The 18,585-nt window shown below is 39.9% G+C and overlaps 1 protein-coding gene across 1 annotated transcript in view; it reads right to left on the bottom strand.

Annotated features, from left to right (window-relative positions):
• Window positions 1-10,320: 10,320 nt before the first annotated feature.
• SV2A (synaptic vesicle glycoprotein 2A) overlaps window positions 10,321-18,585 on the bottom strand; it is a 205,877-nt gene continuing 197,612 nt past the window's right edge. The window contains exons 12-13 of the mRNA XM_069218238.1: window positions 17,279-17,438; window positions 10,321-10,625 (exon numbers count right to left, since the gene is read on the bottom strand). Coding sequence (XP_069074339.1) covers window positions 10,442-10,625; window positions 17,279-17,438 — 344 coding nt within the window. The 3' untranslated portion in view covers window positions 10,321-10,441. The remainder of the gene's footprint in view (window positions 10,626-17,278; window positions 17,439-18,585) is intronic.

The raw sequence follows: 18,585 nt of genomic DNA, 5'->3' as shown, positions 1-18,585 counted from the left end.
CCCTTCTTTCCACTTGTGCTTGAGGCAAAGCCGAGTGAAGGGCTAGGTTTCCATCTAGGCATTCACAGAAACTACATTGGTTTCCATACATCTTCTCATTACAAAAGGAGGGTGTTTATTTTTCACCCCCTGGAAAGAGTTATACAATTGTGTGCTTTTATCAATCGCTGGTGGACAATTGGATAAAACTGATATTAATAATGTGCTAAATCTTTAAAGGGATAATTTCACTACATTTATCTTTGTTTTTGAGCCTCCTCTTCGTCTAAGAATTTTGAAATTTAAAATTGTGCTGCTCCAATACAGGAACAGCTTTCTTTGAAAGACCCGGACGTTACTGCAGAGGCTGACATAATTAGCAGACTTCCCTTTCTACTGCTAAGGCAGGACTTCCTGTCACAACATTTTCACTCTTGTTCGGTTTAAACCTTCCAGCTCACAATGAGAAAAATAAGAAACAAAGGCTTTACCATATTAATACAGGAAGTCTCGTTGTCTATGTTGGTCATGATGTAGCCTAAACTTTTTTTTAAATGCTTTATGAAAATTACATGATAGACACGAAATAATCAGACTCAAATAAGAATCATTGTGATTTTCTCTTCAAGTCACAAACCTGCAACTCATGTCCTGTTTTGTGTCCTGGACTGATTCCACCTTAACTCCTAAACCTCCGGAAATAAATCTGTAAGACTGGCAGCTACTTTCTGTCAACTTCTACTACTGACAAAGTGATATTACCAGACGTATCAGCTGTAATTTGTCATTGCAAACAATACTGCTCGTGAAGTGTCTAATCAATGACAATTATGGACAGTAGTGAGTCAGTGTTTCCATCACTCTGACTATGCACGTACATGGGTTGGATTTTGGGCACCCGAAACTGATGTTATCAAGCTTCCTGTTTAAGAGGGGGAAAGCTGAGCTGCCAAAGATGGCACAATGCATCAAGTGGAAGTCTCACCTCAGCACTCAAATTGCCCAGCTCCCACACTTCATGACTTCTCAGCTGCATAACAACACAAAACATAAGCCATGGGATTCACAAGTGTACTATCTGCTGTGGGCAATATGTATAGGTTTGGAAGATTTCAGCTGAAAGCACTCAAGTGTCTTCAGAGGTAAGCCAGAGTCCTCACCTTTGCAGGTGCCTTTATCCACCAACTCTCTATTGTGCAAGTTCCAAGCCAAAGGGGCTGAGTCACGCCAGGGATCACATGCACCAGACCATGAGGCCAACTTTGTCTGCATCAGTCCGTCACTCACTGTCATACCTCAAATACATGATCTACGTACGACTATTGCATTGTCTATTTATAGTTGAATTCTGAAAACGGTAGAAGAAAAATAAATAAAATGAGTAGAAAAATATTTGGCAATTAATGATGGGTGACATCTACATGCGCACACACACACACACACACGGCAGAGTGCAAGATTGATTGTCACTCTGGCTTCTGTGACCAACATACTTCAATGTGTTTCCTGTGTGATTCCTTTACCCACTGATCCTAAAATTGAAGGTAATTTTTCAAACAAAATAATTTGAAGAATTTTTACTAGGAATGGCCAAGATTTTTGATTCAGTGTCTTTTTTTCAATAAAAGCTAGCTTTTTGATTGTGACTAGTTGGGGAGGTTGTGAAGATAAGAGACTTACTGCTTTTATCTGAAAATGCTGAAATCCCCTCTTATCTAATTTGTAAGATTTCGTAGTATCTTTGCTTTTTGGATGTTTTATTTTTTATTTTCTGGCGAATAAATAGGTATAAATGTTCAAATGTATAGGTGCAAAACACAACACTGGATAAAGATGTTAAAATTACAAGCTCAGATGCTATATAAGCCGTTTTTCTTTTTTTATTCAAAAATAAGTTGGCATCTAAACTTGTAAGTTGTGATGCCAGCCTCGAGATCTTTGAAACTGCATTGTTTCCACTTTTAGAAATTTGTTCGTTTCCACTCCACCACCAATATGTAAGGAACGTGCAAGTCTCTTAAAATAATGTAAGGCTGACGAAAATAAACAATCCTGTTAAATGTGGAAAATAGTACTGAATAGGTGTTTTGCTATTCCGGCTTTACATCAGGAAAATACTTTTTACATTTTCCTTATGGAATTCAAAAACAGAATGTTCTTTGTACAGATAGTGTGTCCTTGTACAATTTTGTTCCAGTAGATTTGCATGTGGAGAAGCAGATTTTAGTCAAAAGTTTGCCTAGCTGGATATGGTTGTATTTAAATTTTTGTCACTATTTCAATTGACCGCCATTATGCTTCTGAAGTCCCTTCCAGTTAATGAATTGAGACCGCCACACACTGCATAAACACTTAACACATGTAAACACCCCTGCTCCTCCCGCCAATATCAACTGCACAGTACAAAAAACATTTTTCAAGATCGAAATTTGGCACTCACTATAAAGACAAAGACCAGAAGAATGTTCTGATTGGCTCTCCGAGCTAACCTATTACAAGGCACCAAAGAGCCTCTATTTTTGTACTTGTGTTGGTAGAATTTGACTTTGGTCCACGTTAAAGTATTGCATGTTTTCTAAATTGCTTGTGCTTTAATTTAGTATTGAGGTTCAATAAATCCATCATCCACACGCATTTATTTTTAATTGGGTACGTGCTCCATTTCCATGGCAAGGAAATGCCCTGGTTTGTTGTAAGATTCAGTACCAAAATGTCGATCTGTATTACAGAAGAGAGGATTTTCCTAAAATAGAACTTTTTTAATCTATGAAGAGTCTGAAAATGAAAAAACAAGGAGATGAGTCTCGTGCATCTCTCCAAAATCTCTTGCCAAACTAAAAAATATTACACCCCTGACCTTCTTTGAAGTGAAATATATCTAGCATTGTTTCATGAATAGAGATATATTTGTTTATCATGTATGGTTAAAGTGAGGGAAATACACATCAATAAGAAGCTGCATTCCTAATAAATTTCACTAGAGGGCAAAGTCCCTCCGCAAATATTTCCCACTTCAGGGCCCATAATTAGATTTCGGAAAATCTTCCACCTGACTGATTAGGAAAGTACAAATTAGTTTCCACTCAACAAAACCCCTTAAAACGGATCTCCAGATTTTTATTTTGGCCCAAACCCTATCTTTTGCCAAAATCGCAACATGCACAGGTGACTTTCAGCCCAGAACTTCCAAACCAGGCATATTTATGATTTGTGGAAGGATGAGAAACATATTAATGACTGCAGATGGCTAGTACCGCTCTCTATTTTCAAGACGAAATATTATGAGAAACAATGTTTTTCTGTCACTTCCGCACATGGACCAAGTGTTGCTTTATATACAATTTTTTACAGTTAAAATGGGGAATCGTTGAATAAAATTCCTATATACAAAAACTTGGAGGTTTTTTATTAAGCCAGAGTTATGTGTTCATCATACCCCATGTCTGATGTCGCACACTTTAATGTCCTCTTTATACCCTCCACCATGCCTTTTAAATTCACAGAAATATTTGAAAACATATTTTCATGTGCATCCCTAACTCATCTCCGCCCTAGATAAACAGTTTATCTGCCTTAAATCCAGAAAAAATAAATCTGTTTCTTCAATTCATAGACCCACTCCCCTCTTCATTGTGTTGTAAAAGGGCGCCCCTTTCATATTTTAGAATAACTGCCTTTATTTGCTAAACATATACAATTAGAAAGAGCTTATTGTCCTTTGAAGGAGGTCAGTTATATTTTTTATGGAGGATTTTCACTGACCTTCTTGAATGAGGCACTGAACTTCCAGCGAATAAGATACATTTACTAAGTAGCCTTTTCAAGGACCTTCTTGAAAGAAGCTGAAAACCTAAACAAATGTAATATACATGTTTCCAAATTTCATGGATTACCTTGGAAAGAATAGGCACCTTCTGGTGCCTTTCTTTTTTCTTCAAGAGTGACTGCTGATTATAGCCACTGTAATACATGCATGGAAATCACATCTTTGCTACAAAGACACTCATTGACAGATAGACACACAAAAAGACACACACACACACATATATACATATATGGCTATCGCGATACGTACCCTGCATTGACATTCCATTTTAACAAGTTCCTCAACTCACCGCGTGATTGTCTTTCTTCATGCATGTGAGCTCTGATGTACCACTATATTGCAGTCATTTCATGACCATTATATTGACTCCAAAACTTAATCGTAGCAGTTTTCATGGTAATAAATCTCCACCTACTTTGATAATAGTTACACACTGGATATGATCATTATAATTTATGTGTACAGTGATATTTGTTGGTGTCAATAATGTGACATTCAACCATTTGAACTCGGTCTATATGTAAATAGTTCTGCACTAATCCAAACTTGCGTAGCTCTCCTTTGGCCTATGGTTTTTTTTTTAACCTAGATAGAACATGCCTGAATGCCTCCAGTCAATTAATATTATTTTTGATTCACATACAGAAGTGGGATTCTACTAATTAGATGTGGCCATGCCACGTTCTGTGAGTCATTTCCAAGCCTCTTTGGCAAGAGTTGGAGATGTCTTATTGGGTAGCTTCTGATTCTAGAGACCAAATCCTCCTCCCTCTCCACCAATGCATGGGGATTATTGACAGGAAGTCAAAGACTGAAAGTTCAGCTCCGGAAGCAAATGCTTGGTGAACTTCTGTATTCGTAGTGGCATTCACATGTGACAGTGAGAATGTACACCCACCTGCCAACCAGTTGACTCATCCCTAAGGGTGAAGTCGGATGTTTAAGAGGGCGATCCCTTTAACATGAATGGCAAATGAACAGTTTTTGGAGAGTGATCCAGTTGAAGGCAATTGAAGCATTTTGTTAGTCAGGTGGGGGAATCTGAGGGAAACAATGGCAACACCCGTCAGATAGGGGTTAATTGCAGGTAAGTATGCACTGAGTCAGCATGGTGAGTGGCCATTCATTCACATGTGTGGAACTCAATGAATGTCATCATTGCCATTGAATTGTGAACCTTGGTTGAGTTGACAATGGCAGCTCATGGCCACTAATATGAATAGATGGAATTCTGTTCCAAGCGTTGCCCTTATTGTGTGCTGTTCTGGAAAACTGTACAGCTCAGATAAGAAATAAGGGATCTAGAAAGGTCATGGATGTGCAACGGATGCCAGGGAACTGAGTCCAAACCACATCCATGATCACCTATTTGAACTGCACAGACATGCTTTTGAGTGCCTTGCTGACTCCACAACTTGACTGCCTGTGGCCTGTAGTTATCCCAGCTGACAGTGCAGACATTGTGCAGCTTTTTATTGCAATGAAAAAGTTTCTAAGTATTACCTGCTTCCCCCTTGGTTTGCATATATTGCATGTGGGCAACCCAATGGACTAATCTCCTGAAGGAGATAATAACATTGCTCTGCTACCAAGCCATTAACTACACTGGTCTACCTCCTCACTTCTCTACCTGGGACTCTAATACACTGCTTGTAAAGAGTACGGGCAGTCCAATAAATAAAATATATAATTAAATATAAAAAAATTGTATTGTTTACAGACTCTTCAATATGCTTATATCGGCCAAAAAAGGTAATTTATAACATAACATCTCAGTAAATATGATGGTTGCAGCCTTCCTCAGTTATACCAGTAAAGATGTAACAAAGTTATCTTCGGCCAGTTGTGCACCGTAACAGGTATGTTTACAGGATGAAATTTGCTATCTAGAAACATTGCAGAAAATTACCAAGAGTTCTCGTGGTAGTACCTGCTATGTTTTAAATGTGGTAGGTGGGTAAAACATCAGGAAGTTTGATTAACAAATCCGCCCTGCCACATTCTAAATAACTTTTTTTTTAAATTTGTTTCAGGCCAAAACTCAACAACTTGTGTCATTAAACAACATATTTTGTCTATCTTTACATCCTGTAGTTTTCTGGTGTCTTATTCAGAAAACTACAGATAGCTGTGGCACCTTACAAATAGCTTTCTACCAAAACAAAAATAAAAAAAATCCAAGTTCACAGTACTGATATCGTAGGATTGGCACGACAAACCATCTTCTATGCATACCAGACTAGTATGTGACAGCCAGCTGAGAAAAGTACAAGGTGGCTATGGTTGTGGTATTTAATGGCATGTATACAGTGATGCCTTCCGATGTGCTCTGGTTTTCAGAGCGGTAAATTGTAACAAACTATATGGAAATGTTGCTTCTATTTCTCATACCACTGATGAGTGCTGAAAGGTTACATTGTTTCAGGCTGGTATTTTACTGCCCCATACCACACTCCAATCCAGTAGCATCATTTGAGAAGCAGTGGAGTAGATGTGTGAAATTACTAGTAATTTTGCCAGAAGTGCATGGGTTGCAACATCTCCCTGAATTAAGCTTGTTGGTCACTTTCTGGATTTCATACACACTGACAAACATGAGGATACTCATTAATTGGTAGCTGAAATGAGTGCATTAGCATTACCCTCTCTAATGCTCTTTGATTTTTTTCACCAGTGCAAATGCGCTGGAAGGACACAATAGAAAAGAGGCCCTGAACTAAGAAACAGTGACATCCCATTGTGGTTTAGAGGAGTGCATTGATCACGGTGAGCCTCTTATTTCCAAACCTCTTGTGAATGAGGGTGAACAGATATACTGAGCTGCCTTCTTGCTGAGTAACCAATGAAGGACACAGAGGTTGACTTCTTGATGTCCTGGTTTTAAATGGCAAGTCACTTTGGCTGCATGGTTTGGTACTCCACTGTAGCTGGATGATGGACATCACACACAGAGAGTTACTACTGACCAACCACAATAGCACTGGTGTCTTACATGTGAATGCCCACTAGAGGGACTATCATTTTGGCCAGTCTTTGTTTGTAACAGGGTTATAAAATATTGCAATTGAGGATGTTTCTTATGAGAAATCAATGTGGAATCTGCACAAAGGATCAATGATCTGTAGAGGATCAATTTCTGAGGCTATGTCCGCTCATGGAAAAAGACTGACTTTGGGAAGTATGTACGCACCCAAACTATGAAGAGTTAATGGGCATTGTACTTACAATGCTTAAATGACTGCAAAGCACATTCTCACACCTTCCAGTATACTGCACTATTGATAAAAAAAAGGAAATAAATATTACAAAATGACATGACACATTCTGGGATATACCACACTACAGATAACAAATAAATAAATAAATACTTAGTAAGGCAAACAGATAAGAGAGTGAAGACGTGATGGATAATGCATCATCTGGTAATGCAATCCAGAGAGGCAGGTAGCTGACCAATCAGCTGTGATCTCCAAATGCTTAAATTGAAACAATACAGCAAAGTTCTTATCAAAAAGCAATAAGGCAAATCAGAATGAGTTAGAGGAAGACAAACATGGAAAAAAATTGCTATATGCTATTAGATCCCAAGTTGAGGTGTTCAGCCAAGCCAGCCAATCAGCTTTGAGATGCAGAACTTTTTTATTGATGAAGTAAACCTGCTGAACCTAGGTAGGCTAGTAACAAGAATACCCTTGACTTGAGGTTGACATCTAAACTGTTTGTCGCAATCCATGAAGGCCACTATGCTTCATCTACACATCAAGAAAGCCTTCAAGACGCAGCTGTTTAGGAAAACATCTGGTTCTTATTGTGGGTCCGGCTCATGGAGACGTGGCCCATGCTTTAAAAGTCTTCAGGTTGCATAATTCATGATATATAAATCTTAACTAAAATCATGCAACACTAAGATCCTTGTAAACTATGGCCTACAATTTCTAATAGTTTTCACCGGCACTGAGGCTTCACATATTTCGGCATGTGCATCATTAAGCTACACTGTATTGCACAAGCACTTAGTAAATGTGGTCCTAACATTGTTCAATGGACCTTTCATAGTAAGGGCTGCTTTCAGAATACTGTGGGAGACAGAAATGTTTCTCTAGCATCCCTCAATCACAAGTTTCCTTAATTTGACTTATGTTAGCTTCATAAGAAATCTTGCCTCTTATTGCTTGTCTCTTCTTCTCAAAGAAAGACTACATGGATCATTTTTAACACCAAAGCCTCTTGATTCCCCTGCACCCATACATTCTCTGGACAGAATTTGAAAACATACTCTGTAAACATATTTTCTGTAATATGGACTACAAAGTACAGATTAAGGAGGAGATGTTAGCTAATGGACAATGTGCCAACTTCAGACTTCTCTTACTTGACTGAAGTTGTGTGATTCTGAGCGCATCACTTAGTCTCCCTGTTCTTAAAATGTAAATATGGGAAATGCAACTGTATAATTAAAATGTTTAAGTCCTTCCTTGATGTACGCAATCTTGTATCTTCCACTTGCACTCCTTATAATGTACACTTCTAAACTTCTCCCTAGCTAGGTTTGGGTTACATAAGTACATACATGCATACCAGAATCTCAATCATACATAAATATGTCCCTATAAAAATCTCAATCTGAAATGCCTAAATAATTGGTGCTTTATTTGGAGTATGGACAGAACTGAAAACCCCCCAATTTCTGGTGGAAACTCTGAATACAGAGTAGATTCCACCAGCTAAATTTCTTGCACTATAATGATAATATTACGGTGGAAATTAAGCTGGTGAATTAAAGTGCGTATTTAGAGTTTCCTCCAGAAACTGTAAAATTTTCAATTCCTTCCAAACTCTAAATTTGACACGTGGGGCCTGATCTGAACTCTGGAGGATTGGTTACTCCATCACTTACTTGATGGATATTCGTCAACTCTATTATAAGGGGCGTGCAAACATTGAGTGATTTGCTTTCACATTTATCATGCAAAATTTCAGGAAAATTATGCATCAAAATGCAAATGTTTTTAGCACTCTATCACACACACACACACACACACACATATATGAAATGTTTGCTCACTGCAATTTTTGACTCATGGACGCACTTTGTGGTAAACTAATAGCTGAAAAATGTAAGAGGTGTAAGCAACAATTGGTCGGTTCCGGCGGTTTGCATTATTCTTGCATGCTCCTTGTCAAATTTTCCCACAGATGGCTAGAAATTACATGACATGGCAAAATGTCCTAATTGTGGGAATTCCACATAGCAGCCTTAATGCAAAATTCCTAAAATTATGCAAAGGATGCTGTAAGATTTTAATTTTCGTTCAGACCTAGTTATTACAAGTGCATTATATCCTATGGCACTTGTAATAAGACAGACAGGATGTCTGTCACGTTGTGACGGAGAAACCCATCTGCCAAACTTTAAATCAGGCCCTCAGTTTTCCTGGAGCCCAGCTGTATAGCACAAAAGGCAAATATCCAGAGAGGTGACTCTTTTTGGGGTGCGCACCTGACCAAAATCCCAATTCACTTCAATAGCCATGGAAATGTGTTTAAACATTTTTCTGGGCAAAAGCTGCCATCTGGAGGCCATGTATTAAATTGCATATTAATCTGGCAGTCGAAAGTTATGATTTCGAGAGAGCACTTAAAACATAAGATTAAAGGTATTACCGGAAGTGAGGTGAAAGACTGTCTCATCGATGGCTGGATTAGACTGTTTGTATGAAGAGAGAAGGATACAGGAAACATCAAGTATAATCCAGCAGAACTGAGACTGTTGTACCTGGTCGGGTATTAATGAGTAATGAGAACACATGGATCAGAGATATTAGAGTGAGGGGGCCCTAATCCATGAGAGACTTTCCATAGAAAAACAGCAAAATTAAAAGGCCAATTATATGGCACACACCTCAAACCGAGTTGCCAGTCAAGAATTTAGACATTTAGGGCCTGATTACAACTTTGGCAGAGGGGGTTAATCCGTCCCAAATGTGACGAATATTCCGCCCACCGTATTACGAGTTCCATAGGATATAATGGACTCGTAATACGGCGGGTGGGATATCCGTCACACTTAGGACGGATTAACCCCCTCTGCCAAAGTTGTAATCAGGCCCCATGTGTCAACTTGGCTAGTCACCAATCTGTTTAAATATCAGCCTCATTTGCTCTCGCATCTACAGCACCAAGAGACCCTATACAGCGGGTACGATGCCCTCTATAAATGGCCATATAGGATACAACAGAACTAAACAGAGTGAGGGGGAGAGTTGGTGCTTTAGTACAATGTAGTAGGCTTTGAGGAAGCAGGGCTGTTTTTTATTAGGATCCCAACCTGTTTCCATTAACATCCCCTCTACTCACGCCATTCTGCTCCCTTATTGCTTAACTGGGACACTAGAATATTTCCTGCCTTCCAGTTCAGTGGAATGCTAAAAGGTTACTCGGTTTTCACCACTCCCTCCTTCAGAAAGGACATCTCCAAAGAGGCAGTATCACACACACAATTTGACTGAAAACTGTTGGGGGGCGTGTAGAGACAGAGATGGCAGAGGAGGGCGGGATGGGATCGGCTGTGAACGAAAACAAAAGACATTTCACAGTGTCTACAAATCTATTTTCCCTCCACCCGCAAACTGGTTTTCACTGGAGCACCTGGCCCCGGGTTTCTGGCAGCTTGAGAGCCAGGGAGCTGCCCACCGCAAGGGCCACTGACGCCAACAGGATGGGGACAGCTTTGGTCACCCCTACGAAGGAGGTGAAGATGCTAATACCCAGAACAGCTGCAAGTTTGCAGAGAGCATTGAGGAATCCAAAGGCTGTTGTCCTGTCAAAAAGGAAAAACAAGAAATATAGTTATGAAAGAAGACCTGTAAATTAAACAAATGAGCATACAGCATTCATAGAGAGGCAAATATTTCTGCTCCAAAACATAATAATGTGACCATTATTGTTATAATAATACATGGGGAGCATTGGAAGCCGATTGATAATTTTAAATAATGCTAGTGAAAAAATAACCAAAATAAACAACAGAAATAGATGTCAAATCAGAACCACTTTCTTCTGGGAATGGCGCTTGAATGTGTCTCGCTTTTTTCCCCAAGATAAAATCCTTTGAAAACATCACTGGACCTCAATGACTCATTTATTTACTTTAAAGTTCTGTCACATATGACTGCAAAGGCATATTTGAAGTTTCTGGCAAACACAATGTGGCTCATGGTGTGTCCATCTTTTATTTTACTGTCTGAATTTATGCTGTGTTGCTACTTTCAAACTTGATCTCTTCCCTTCTTTCAAAGTACAGATGCTAAGCCTGTAACATGTTGACTATCCATGCCTACATAATTACATGCAAGAGGAGAACTGGAGAGGGAGAAGTTGATGCAAAGTTACTGCAAAGCTGATGCAGTGGCAGAGGATAACTCCCCTGTTCAAACTTCGAGCCCTGAGTAAGACCACTGACATCAAGTGGCTTAATTGCCTGACTGAAACATGTCAACTAAAGGGTTTAGGGACAATTTACAACCAGTGACATCCTAGTTTTTATATATTTTTTTTATCTTAGCAGAGCTACCCTGATTATAGGCACTCATTAGTGAGGCTCTATATAATTGTTTTTCCTTTTGATTATCATATATGATCCCTCTTAATGATATCAAGTGCTCCAGACATTGGTAGAGCACATCCCAACAAACCATCCACCTAGGATGTACATACAAGACTATAATGAAGCATGCCGCAAACCGTTGGTGAGGTTTGTTTTCATTTAACAAAAAGAGACACTTTCTGAGGCTATTGACAATCAACATTTGATAAACCATTGTTTCGGTTCACTGTATTTGCTGTGTTGTTGCTATGGGGAGGGTGTATCAGCAAACCTTCTGCATCTTTCCTCTCTCTAACCTTAGAGTGTTACGAGACACTTCCCCGTTTACTGAAGATCTCAAGCAAGCATAATTGCTGACCCTGCATGCAATAACTACTGTTAGTTATGAACCCTGTGAACCATGCCATTATAGGCCCAAGTTTCATATGATGGCACATAAAACTCACTCTCACTCCTTTGTGGTGCATTGTCAATTGTATGTAAATATATAATATTTGGGAGAATAATCTGATATTATTATTGTGGTCTAAATATTGTTTACAAAAATATTGTTCCTTTGGATGTAGATTTTCTATTTATATCTCCACTGTGGCAAAATATTTGAATATGATATCTAGGATACAATATTTATATCAGACACTATTCTGATAACTATATTATGGTGCCACATCCCATGGACTCTACCAGACATGCCTTTCTGTAGAAGCAGAAGACTAGGCGTAAATTGTGAAAAATTGCACCAACATCACCTCATTTGGGCACATAATGAGTGCAGATCTACGTGCTAAGATTGTCATGTTAAATTGAAAAATTAATTTATCCTGTTACTTTGCACTGATTACCAATGATTTAGAGGTAATTGCATTTTAACCTGTCTTGCAGGATGATAGATCCCAACTCCTTTGTGTCCAGTCCCTTTCCTGCTTCGACACTGCACCTGACCTCACTGCATTCTATCCCCTTGCGCCTTTTCATTGGCTCTCTTGTGAGCTGTAACACTGCAGGGTAACGTGCTTTACCTCGCCTTGCAGGGTGTCCTGGTTCAGGTAATGGTACTTTTAAGGCCTTCTTCCGGTGGTCTCTTCCTTCTTTTGGGCTGCTAGGGCCAGACAAGACTTATGGAATGGCTAGAAGCCATTCCCCTTTTAACTTTTTCCCATCATTCTATTACCCTCGGCCATCCTTACCAACCCTCATTCATTGAATTTGACGCATTCCTTACATAGCATCACTGATCGGACCCTCCCTATTCATTCTCCATAATTCCACCCAGACTGTGGGTAACACGTCTCCTCAGTAGGCCTCACAGCCCACGGATTCAAGGTGCTATGCATAATGCCCCTTCCTATGATGTGCTTCCTTCTGCTCCTGAATGGTCTTGTCAGAGCTTACATTGGAGCGGGTTGTAATATAGTTGCTCCTCTTATCTTCGTGGACTGACCCCCATGGTATTCTTTGGTTGGTTAACCTTGAAACCAGAGTTTGGCCCATTGTTCCTGGATGGACTCATTGTAGTACTTTCCAGTATACCTCACAATGTCACCAGGGTCTGCATTTCTGTCTCATGGATGTACTTCACACAGTATTCTCTGGCTACGTAACCATGACTAAAAACAGAAGTAATGTTGCTTATGCCCTTATCACTGCAATTCCATATTATATATGCACATATCTATCTCTGAAAGGAACCTATCTTTATCCAATAGTGGTAGTTTCCCATGTTAATCTATTTCTAATACCCCAAGGCACAAAAGCATCATACGAGGAGATTGTACCTCTCCTAGCCAGATATTCTCTGCATTCAGAATGAAACACATAGGTCTGGTAAGTAGGGATGTACACAACATATTCTAGCTCTTGCAGCTTCGGCAGAATTAATAATATTGATTTTAACAATATTGCTACTTTCCTAAGGGTGAAACTTTTTCATACTTATTTTTCTGCCTTGTCTTGTTGTTGTATACATATGTTTGGTTGGAGGATGGACTAGGTAGGCACCTCTAACCTGTTTGTTTTGTTTTACTTAACCATGCCACCAAGCTCCTGCTTGTGCCACCTATTGGTGGACTCGTATAGTATTCTCCGTTTGATCAACCATGCCACCATGCCTTCTGCTACCCCTAGGTGAACTTCACATAGTGTTCTCTGCTTTCCTAATCCTAATCATATTGCCATAGATCAGGTTTCAGACACTCCAGGCTAGACCCATATTGTATAGTTCCTTGGGACACCAGCGGTGGCTGCTACTGTATGATACACAACAACCTAAAGATGGTGAGTGTCCCGTTAGGAGAATGCCTGTACTCTTGCAGCCTTCTCAGCATGCTTAAGTGCAGTGATACTGCTGAACAATGTTTAGAGCATGGCTCAAAACCATATGAACCTCACCAACCCCTGAAACAACACCTCCCAAGTAGGTCATTCTACAACCAACACCCTTGTCCACCAACCATTCCGAATGGGCACCCAATAACCCAAAGCAAATTTGGAGGCAGTTGCAATCCTTTGGGGCTTAAAAAGCACTACATTATTCAGCAGAATGCAATGTAGTTACCACACTTGGCAAATCCATCACACCTGAACAAGGGAAATCACCTCCTCTTGGACCTTCGGGCTTTCTCTCTCTTTCTGTAAAAGCCTCTGTCACCGCCATCAGGCCCAGAGTTGCTAATCCGCTGCTCTGGCCTTTCTTCGGTAGGCCTAGGGTTGGGTGCTGATTCCAGAGCTTGAAGGACTCCCGTGACCCACCTTGGGTCAATGGCCCCTTTCTAGTCACAACCTCCTGCAGCGTGAGGCAGGTTAGAACATTTTGCCAAGGCTGATTTTGTTTTGCAGCCTGGCCCTGGCTGCCACCTTGTGCATCTCCATCCATTGCTTCTCTGAGGCGGAATTTAAAGTGCAACAATAAAGTAAAATGATTTTTTTTTTAAACTGATATGTTACATTTTTAATGCTGCTCTGAGGAATTCTGGCTTACTTTTACCCTCAAGAATGCAAGAGGTGAAATTTTTGATACACAGTACTGTTAGCGGCTTCCGTTAAAGAAAGCTGGGGATGCCTTGTGGGTCAGGGAGCCACAGTTTTCCATAGCCCATTCTCTTTTGGATCTAGGGGTAAAAATATCATTATTGCCCTTACAAGCTGGGCAACAATGGCTGCAAATTATCCCTCACCACCTCCATTCACAGCATCTGCAGCTCAGACCCATTACTGCAGCAGTGCATAATTAAGAGCTATTATCTTCCTTAGATAATAACAATGGCACAGACAATATTTATGAACGTATTTATATAGCAACCTAGCTAGTGAGCAACGGAGCGCTGTATACTATGTGGTCTGTTTGGTAAACAAGTGTTGAACAGTGAAAGTGCGATTTCTACTTTTTTTAAGATGCTAACTGCCCAGCAATTTGTGGAGTATACTTTATATAACAGCGTTCTAGCCAACCAAGAGAAGAGGTTCCCAATCTTCTCTTTCAAGTAGCTAACATATTAGAAACATTAAACCCAACTGAATGCATGTGGATTACTTTAAAAAGCTCTAATATGGGTGTTCCAATATTCCACATCAGTAAAATATAACAGAGAAATTGGGATTAATTTACACTTTCCTTTCTAAAATATGTGTGTGTGATAATATCACTTATTGGACCATAAACACAAACAGCTAATTTATTATAGCTGCAATCTGGGGTCCTATTTAATGGTGAACCGAACTCCGTCCTGGAAGGGCAGAGGGGAAGTGTACTCTGATGGACTACAGCGCGTAGTCAGAGGAGCTCCTAATACAGTGGCTCTGCAGATGGCACTGTAGTTTTTCTGTGTGGTTGGAAAGGATACATTAGAATATCGATTACCACTATAAAATCTTTGATCTACCTATTCAGATGACTAAAATGTGCAGATTGTCACCCCCCTCGCCATTACAATTAGAGAAAGTACCTGACATCCCAAGTGTTACAAGAACATCACTGGACCTTGTTTGGAGCCAAGATGTAATTATAGATCCTATGCGTAACTTACAAATTCCTAACAAGTGCACTACCCTCCGTCTATGCAATAATAAATTAGGCTCCACGACCAACCCCAACCTTTACAGTCTGCTACCATCACAGCAGGATATCCTCACTTATGCCATGTTGAAACAGGTGACAGAAGATGCACTGGCTAAACCTCCTAGTCTAGGACTTCTTTTACCCAAAACATTTTGATTTTACTAAATGTATCTGTATAATAATACACATACTTGTGGGGATTTCAGCCAGCCCTCTTCATCCATTGGTTTATTATTGTGTCATTCACATTTTTCTTCCTCCCACTTCAACATACAGCATGTGCCATGAGTTAGCCCACTTCAGCTGCTGGTGAACTGCACTGAAATTCAGCCCCTTCACAAGTAGTTCACTTAGGTGCTAGGGACTGCTATGCAAATATATATTTTTTTATGACCAAAAAATATTTTTTCAGTTTAGCCAATTATTTTGTTTGTCAAAGGTCTAAGAAGCGTCCCCAACAATAAACGTTTTGAAAAGGCTATGACAAGCTGGTGATCAACGCCAGCCCTTAGTGGCTTTGCCAATACTTGCCATTTTAGCAAACATCCTGGATGTTTAGTACTTCTTCTCTTTCATTCCTTTAAAAAAGTCCTGAAATATGCACTTGTTCCTCCACAACGCCTGTTGTTGACTGCCTTCGGAACTGGAGCAGGGCCTCAGGGAGTTATGAGAGGAACCCTCGTTATAGGTATCTATAAACCCATCTCAGACACTCATTTCCTTCCCCTATAATCAACAAACGATTGTTGAGAGTGCTCTCTTCACATCCATTCTCATTGTTATCATAGGGTTGAAATTCTGAAATTCCCTAAGATAAATATTTCTGTGTGAGTTACACAAATCGAGTGGATGAAAATAGAAACATTAAGTAAGGTAAGTGCACTGGCACAACAAAGGCCCCCGCAGTCCCTGCAGTGCGGGGGGAGGGAGCCTGAGGTCAGGGGGGGCCCCTCATCGCAGTACCCTGGCCTGAGAGCTTCAGAGTGAGTTCAGAGGGGGGCACCTCCATGTACTTTGCAGGGGGCCCCCCTCAAGTTTCTTTACACCACTGGGTAAGTTTCTTTAAAAAAAATGGGGATCAAGGTGAATTGAAACCGCACCTTCTTCCTTTATTATATATATGCAATTTATGGCACTTTTTGGTGCACAGGTCGTGAGGGCCAACCCCCTAGACCTCAAATAGCCATGGGCTCATAACATTGAAAAGGAGACCCAGCACATCGAAGTGTCCATTGATATCCACAAAATTATCACAATTCTTCAAAAATCACATAATTCAATAGAGTTCTTATGAAAACTTTTTGTTCTTTATTTATACCCGCAATGACAATATCTAATCCATCATAGCCAACGCGTTTCGTCCAAACGGACTTCTTCAGGGCTCATAATTGCAGTATGTAACGCGCTCCACGGCAGAACGCCATCCGATCTCTTGACAATGAAACCTGACTTACTGGGTAAGTGTTCATGAGGCTTTCTCCTGTGCTTCGTGGCCTGAGGGGTTCCTGGTGTGTTAAGCCACACTGACTTGCACCAATGAATTTGGCAGGCATTTGCCATAATGTAGCAAGACTGCCTGCCTTTCCCAACTGAGGATTTGTGAAGTACGTACCAGCCACTGGTTTAGACTTAGAGGTATTTACATTTTGTATCTGTTATTACTGGGCTGATAAAGTTACTTATCTTTTCCTCACTTGTAAAATACAAACATCTCTAATGGTTAGAATTCGCGAACTTCCCTGCTCTTTAATTTGTTCATTAATTCTTGAATTTCTTACAATGCTTCAGCACTGAGATGAGTGAATAGGTGTACCTTTTATCTGAAGGGTAGAGCTCCACTGTCAGCACATCGAGAGCGTTCCACGAGGCGATGCTGACTCCCCCAAAGAGGCAAAGCAGGGCAATCATGGCCGATTCGCTGTTCCCAAAAGACAGGAAGAAGCAGCTGATGCAGGACATGACACTGGAACCAGCTGTGACAGGGAGAACCATGGGAAAATAACAGACATTAGTGCATGACAAGTGTTTCAACTAGAGATGCCATCTCAGATCGGGATAACGAATCCTTACCTTAAGGCACTATCTTAGACTATTTCATGACAAAAGTTTTATTTTCAGGCGACAGCCTAAATTAGCACTTGGCTTAATTTTTCAGTTCTAGTGCCATTTTGGATCAATCATTCCTAGACATCATTGTGCCACCAAAGATTAGAACTATATAAATGGCTTAAACTGAAGTGTTTAGATAAGGGTGAGATCAATATGGTTTAATTCTGGGCTCTGTTTCTATCAAGACAAATACCAAGTTTATAAGATAATAAATATTCAGATTACGCAGTCACTTTGCCGTAGCAAAGTTCAAAAATTAAAAATGCTGACTATAGAACCAGAACCACCACAAAACAGGTGTTCGGAATGGAGCAAATATTAGTTCTACCGCCATTCAGGATGGATGCTGGTGCTCATCCAAATGCAAATACCTTCATTTACTGCACTTGTTTGCTGATGCCCTTCTGATCCTCAGTTTGGGCAATCCATTTAGACATCATTGATTTTTTTTTTTTCAATGGCTTTATAAAGCCATATACAGCCTCTTTGACGCAATCTTAGGGGTTCAGTGATTTTGTGATTGCTTTGGCAATATTATGACTAGTGGCTACTACAATTGTTTATTTTCTCCAGATGAACTAGTCTGATTCTGACTACTGGGATTGGAATGTACACACTAACTGAAAAGACTGACCCTTATTAAAGATTATTGAGTATATATGAAATCGTATTTGAAATACATAGGTACTTGCATATTTTTATATATTCAAGAAACTCTTGATGTGTGTGTGCCGTTATTTACATTGTGTATCATTTGAGTGCCATGGTCACTTTTTTCTCTTCGCCACTTTTACTTTCCTCTGCCACCATTCCCTCTTCCAACAAATATATTCCTTTTTAAACAAAGGAACTGCATTGAATGAATAAATGTTTAATCATGTTTCTCAACTCTCAGTACTGTACAGACTCTTCAGGCAGCAGAGCTCACATTTGTCCCATTTGCCTCTGATCACATAAATTACTTTAGAACCTGGGCACCTGGGACTGAACAAGGAAACACACTAGTAAAAT

Source organism: Pleurodeles waltl, chromosome 12 (assembly GCF_031143425.1).
Source record: "Pleurodeles waltl isolate 20211129_DDA chromosome 12, aPleWal1.hap1.20221129, whole genome shotgun sequence".
Classification (NCBI taxonomy): Eukaryota; Metazoa; Chordata; class Amphibia; order Caudata; family Salamandridae; genus Pleurodeles; species Pleurodeles waltl.
This window is presented reverse-complemented; position numbering and strand designations above follow the sequence as displayed.